The 6757-nt window shown below is 33.9% G+C and overlaps 1 protein-coding gene across 1 annotated transcript; it reads right to left on the bottom strand.

Annotated features, from left to right (window-relative positions):
* Positions 1 to 4066: 4066 nt before the first annotated feature.
* On the bottom strand, positions 4067 to 5838 carry LOC137811955 (U-box domain-containing protein 8). The gene has a single exon (XM_068613817.1). It carries the CDS (start codon positions 5516 to 5518, stop codon positions 4412 to 4414), a length of 1107 nt encoding a protein of 368 aa, XP_068469918.1. The 5' UTR covers positions 5519 to 5838; the 3' UTR covers positions 4067 to 4411.
* Positions 5839 to 6757: the final 919 nt, after the last annotated feature.

Here is a 6757-nt window from a genome sequence, read left to right on the forward strand (position 1 = left end):
AAATAATAATAACATGAAATTTACTACAATTGTGAGTTACAACAATGGTGGTATGGCAGATTAGATAGCTCTAAATAGGGTTTGATAGCTAGAGCTTTTAAGTTCTTTCCCAACCACAAAGACTTCAATTAATACTTAAAGTAGTTTTACACACTCAAGAAAAGATTGTCAATGCAAAATTATACTATCTGTTATTTACAAACAAAATTAATATTATATTATTTATAGCCATTTTATGGTAGAGATAGTAACTAGTATCCTAAGTTTAGTGCCTAGAAGTTAATTAGATTATGATCATATAACATCAAATTTAATATCCTAAACAAAAACTTGCCAAATAAAGCATTAATAAGTTTATCTTATAAGACTTTTCTAATCCAATAAAAACAACACGAACATCGTAAAATGATGTGGTATAGCGAAATTCATAAAAATAAATTATGAGTTTATACAATAAGATACCCTTATACATGCATTGTATATCGATATTTTTAAACATTAAAAATATAAATTTATATAAATAAACTAAGGAGTTTTATAATTATATTTTAGTGGAAGAATTATACAATAACTTTTCATTAAAAGAGTAAATAATAAGTTGTTTTAATTTAATAAAAGATAAAATTATCTAATTGAAAATGACAAAAAATAATTCTAAGAAATTGTATCATAACATCTCTATATGACAGTATAAATAAATAAAAGTTCACTTTGCCACCTTAAAATTTAGTCCTGGAATACATATTGTGAAAATTTTAAATAACCTTTTATCAAAATCCTCGCTGGCTAAATCTTTTCCTGGTTCACATATTTTTAGTTGAAATTGAATAATACTGCAAATTTTACACACACACACACACACATATATATATATATATATATTGGTTCTGCAGTTAACTAAAAACTAAAAATCTAATTGTTAACTGAATTTTTAAACTAAATTCCTAAAATACAAAATTTTCATAAAATTAAATATTGATCTAAGTGGTGAATAAAAAATAAAATAAAATAATACTTACATTTTTTCTATGAAAATTGTTTTTATTTTATAAATATAGAGTTCATGAAATTAACTTACCAATCTTTAAAATGTCTTGCATTCATTTAACAAGAGCTTTATTTGATAAAAGAATAGTGTAATAAATTTAAACCCTATTTCAAGTGTCATTTGAAAAGTCAGATAAATCCACTAAGAAAATAATTTTATGATGTGAAGTGTGACAGAAAAGCAATCCTCAATTAAACTGTACATGGAAACGTACACTCAAACTAAAAGTTAAGAGCTAAATTATAATTTTCTAATCCTGGAAGCATCTGAGACGTGACGAGATAATGTAAAAAAGAATTTGAAAGAAAATTCTACGCAGGCGGATAAAACACTCCACACGGTTCACATAGCAGCTACCTATCACCTAGATTCGTGAGCTACACATTGTTTATTGTAATGTAAAGCCAAACGGATTGTTAAGGGTTTTATAATAATCATTGCAACCATGATCCGATGCTACTGCTATATATTATCATATAGAATTTTGTATTAAAATGGTTTTATGTTCTTAATCCCAAATACATCTAGATCAGTTTAAGACAAGTCTTTTAATATAATAAGAATGATTTCATAAACCCCGTTGCCCTCTCCTGCAGGGAATCGTTAAGAAAATGAAAACCCAGAAACAATAAAAAAAAGGAAGAGGCGAGGGATATGAAAAGAATCAAGATATGTGTAGAAAGGTACCAAATACCAAATGCCACAAAAAGTGTGCTGACCAAACCAATATTGGGACAGATGAATCGACATAAAATGGTGTTCCATAGTGTAATACACACCACTAGAGTAAAAACTCGTATAAAGTGAATCAAAAATAAATTCGCTGAGAATCGTATGCCCTGTAATAAAACCATTGCACTAAATTCTGCATCAATATTGTCAAAGCAGGACATTAAACAACCTGCAGTAACGACTTCAGGTTTCACGTCAGACCAAATTACCTGCCAAATACCATCTTGGAAACACAAAATTGCTTGGCTATCCAGACTACAAAACCGAACAAAGTAGCAACTTGCCCGGTGTTATCTGTTGAAATTTAACCATTTGGTAACCTCCCTTTAACAGGTGGAGAAGCATGCATAGATATTTATGTGTAGGGAAATCAGAAAACTTTATGATGCAATCTTCCATTATATCAGCCAACCAAACTTTAAGAGCTAGATGGGATGCATATTGCAAAAAACTATGAATTTATACCCTCAGCAGATCCTCAATCTTCAATTAGTATTTCTGATAAACTTTAACAATATCACAACTGATAGAGAATTAACACATAATTAGAGCGAACAGAAGTCTTTCTATGGACTAAAAACTTGTTATTAAAACTAATATTAACAACATGGTATGGGTACAGACCACTGAAATCCGTGTCAGTGTACTCAATTGGGGAAAAAATGTTTGCAGTACTAATATATTGCAGGAAGTAATTTTTTGTTGTAAGGATAGAATAAGTTGTGCAGGGACCAATTATTCATAACTCTTCCCTTACTCCAAGACAACGCATTTTATTAATGGATAAAAGCAATTTTATTGGATGGATGAAGTTCTCAATGCTACATGCCAACCACCATTCAAAATACTTAAATATTAATAAAGCAGCACTACTGATGACATGATATACAGGGTCCTTACCCAATTGGTCAACATATCGTGTAAAGAATTTAGCAAAATACTGAAAATGCTTCGGACTAACCCATCAGTCCCCCTCCCATTTCAAGTAGCTACCTCATCTTGAGAGTAAAAAAAATGTTCCATAAAAGTCACAACCCTATAGTAAAACACACCAATTAATCAAATTTTTAAAAAAATGGAAGAGGGGTAGAAGCTAGGGATCCCTAATTACCTGTCTCAGAAGCACTCGGCATTACTTTCTCAATTCTTATATATCGAACAGCAATCAGAGCAAAATCCATTTAAAAGAGAAAGTTGATAGAAAATCGAAGTAAACTGACAACCACAGGTATAGAACCATTAAACATAAATCACTACTTTGAAGTACTTTTACAACCAGTGTATTTGACGGTTAAAGATGTTTTCTTATGACCTTTTATGTTCATGTCCATATGATATTAGTAGGGATGGCTTTTGAACTTACGTATTTTGTTTGTTGGTATCTGAAAAAGACGGATAAACTGAACATTTAGTTGCATACATCATGATAAAATAAACATATTTTCCCAAATTGGTAGACCAACTCGTCATTTGTTGCTGAACACAAACATTAAAACTTTGGCATCTTACAAATATTAAAAATAGAGCACTAACTAGGTCGGATGGATTTCTAAAACTTCATTTATTAGGAATTTATTCAATACATGTACATATTCATATGCAAAAAACAATTCAAAGTCCAGAAATAGTCATATTTGTGTGCAATAAAATGATGAAGGACATAAAACTGAATGCTTAAACTGTACATGCAAGTCACAATTCAAAAGAACAAGATATTTTAATTGCAATGGATATTGTAGGAATGACTGGGTTGCTGAACACATTTTAAGGGTGAAAAATGAAATGAACACTAACTTGCAACTCAATATCCTCCCAGTTAAAACATAACTCACAAGTAAAAGAATGCTGATTCCTATTAACATAAACAATAAAGAATAGAGCCTTCCGGTCAAAATCAACCATCCAAGGCAATTATGGCTCAATGAAAACCATGTCTCATAAGTCTTTACAAATTTGACTTTAAATTCTAGATCTGCCAGGTTTTGTCTCTAAATTTATTGAAATGCACATTTATGTTTGATTCAGGAAACAAGAAAAAAGTATGCATATGGATGAAATTAAAATTTTAGTTTGAAATTTAATTTTTTTTTGGGTAGGAAAGCAGTGGAGAAATAAAAATCTGGAAACATAACATTTCAAAATCATATCCTAAATTCAAGCTACATTTCAAACACATTTTTTTTGTTCATTCAAACTATTCATAAATGAAACAGTAACAGAACTACTACTTACATATGAAGGAAAAACAGAAAAAAAAAACACAACTTGGATGTTAAAATCAAGATGTTAAGAATGAAACCAGTGCAGTAAAATTACGAAGAAACCAGAAGAAATGTTCTAAGTATGAAGCACTACAATTCAAAGGATTTAACTTTCCCATTCAAAACAGCTAAACTAACACCCGAGAGCTAGCCCATCATCATTATTCAATATACAACATACAAAAGAACCCTATCACATTCAAAACAAAAAAAAATGATCTTCTTTCCATTTTGTACAGAGGACCCACCCAACATGGCAGAACCAATAAACAAAAAACAACAACTCACCTCCACTGAGGAGAGACAAACAAATCTTTCTTCCCATCAAAACTGATACTTCATACTTCCCAGTTCCATTCATTTTCCATCCTCAGTCCACCCGATCGTGGTTGCTGTTGTTGCCACGGAGAGCCCGAATCAAATTACACGCATTCCTCCTCACTTTCTCATTATCATCTTCCACGAATACAATAGAAGCTTCCAGAACACCTTCTTCCTGAGCCAACAGCACCATTCGCTGGCTATACAAGCAAAGCGAAGTAAGTGCGAAAAGCGCATACTGAACCCCCCTGGAGCTTCCGTTCCTCAAAACGCGAGCCAGAATCTGAGCACAACCGTTATAACCTTCCATTTGCTCTCTCCCTTCCTTACACTTCGCCAGAACGCCAATTACCTCAACGCACCGTTCCAATCCAATTTCTACGTTCCGAAGCAGAATCGGCACCGCGCCGCAATTCACTGCTCTTCTCCGGTTATCCGGAAAGGAACAGAGCGCGTAGAGCGCGGTGGCGGCCTCCTTCCTCTCCCTCCCTTTGCCGTCACGGAGAATCGCCACGAGCGCCGCGATCGCCGCCGGGAAAGCGCCGATGGTGGCCCTGTTGACCTCGACAACAGAGAGGCTGGTGACGATGGTGGCCGCCACGGCGCGGCAGTCAGGCGGCGCGTTGAGGAGAACGGCGACGAGGCGCGCGACGACGCCCTCGGCGACGAGTCCGACCTTGGAGTCGTCGTCGAGGGTGAGGTTAAGGAGAAGCAGCAGCGCCTTCTCCTGGAGAGCGGGGTCGACGACGGCGGCGAGGACGGCGGGGACGGCTGCGGAGTCGGCGAGGTGGCGGCGGAAGGCGCAGTCGCGCTTGGAGAGGCGCGTGAGATGGCGGAGGGAATCGATTTTGGAATCGGAGGAAGAAGAGGGAGAGGTGAGGGTGGAAATTAGGGTTTGGGGTTGGGAAATGGTTTGGTGGAGAGGGGGTAGGAGGGTGTAGTTGGAGATTAAGCTTCGGAGCGCGTGGTTGGGAATGAGGGAAGGTTGGTCGGGAAGGGGCAATTTGGTAATTGGACATGTTCTGTAGCCTGCGTCTAGCCAACGTTGGATTGAGGAACGGTCGAAGGTGTGACCCGACGAGAGGATTACGGGGTCCGACATTATTTCTAGGGAAATTGGACACTTGAAGTGGTCGGGAAGATGATGAGTCGCCATTTCTTGGGTCAAATTACTTGTTCTGCCCTTCAATGATGAATGGATGAAGGTTCCAGAGTGAAGTTTGAGTGTATATCTGTGGGTGGGTGAATGAGTGAGTGAGACAGAGACAGAGATATAGAGAGAGATAGACAGAGAGAGGGTTTTTGAGATTTTTGAGGCCTCTATTCACTTTCCTTTTCTTCTGCCATTGTTCCCTTTTAGCTTCATCACTGCTATTTCTCGGACGGGAATACCCTCCGTTAAACACGGTAATCTCCACCAAGTGATTTTCGTGATTTTGGATTGCTTTTTCATACTTTTAAATAATTTATTCATCTTTTTTTTAAAACATCTTATCTTTTTAATATATATTTCAAGAACAAAAGAACTCATATCAACTTCAGTATGTATCCTTTTTAGTATTATAATTTTCTAACACGTCTTTTTAAATATTTTATAATCATCTCTCTTCTACTAAACCCTTATTATAATTATCTAATTTCAGAAAGATAAATCAAAACTAAACTTATCATGCATCATCTAATATTTTGTTTTTTTATACTCTTTAGACTAATCTCTTAAAATTGGCATACCCTGTATATGAAAAACAGACATCAAATATGTTTAATCTATTTAATTATTATTAATTTACTTAAATAATAAAACATAACGTCAGCCTATTTATTAATTTTATTTTTGTCAAAGTCCAACATATTAGTAAATGTTATTCTATTCTATTAGTATAAATATAATTTTTAAATGGGTTTTCCTAAATATAATATATAAATATATTTTACTAAATATTTTATTTTTAACGTATTAAATTAATTATATATTTTTCTATTTTTAACTTGTCATCACATTCAAATAAAAGACAAACCTCGCATACGCATTCAAATTTTGGATTTGTTATCATTGCCTTACGATAAGTTTTTTTAATCATATATTAAGTGCCATTTTGTAATTTAATTAAAATTTAATGACAGTAAAAAGATTTTTTAACTTTTATCCAATAAAAGATTTTGTGCAATTAAAATACTATTGTGTAATTATTTACTTTATCATATTTATTCTTATATTAGAAATTGAATCGTGTGAAAAATGTTCAAAGAATATAAAGAGCTTAAAAATGTTTCATAGTTTTGATCATTGACATAATCGTTGGTAATGAAGGTTTATTTAATGTTTTTTGTGTTCATGTTTCTAAGTGTGATTTGTTTTAAATTTTCTCAGCTTTATTAAGTTTTAGTCGAAGAT

This window comes from Phaseolus vulgaris, chromosome 2 (assembly GCF_000499845.2).
Source record: "Phaseolus vulgaris cultivar G19833 chromosome 2, P. vulgaris v2.0, whole genome shotgun sequence".
Classification (NCBI taxonomy): Eukaryota; Viridiplantae; Streptophyta; class Magnoliopsida; order Fabales; family Fabaceae; genus Phaseolus; species Phaseolus vulgaris.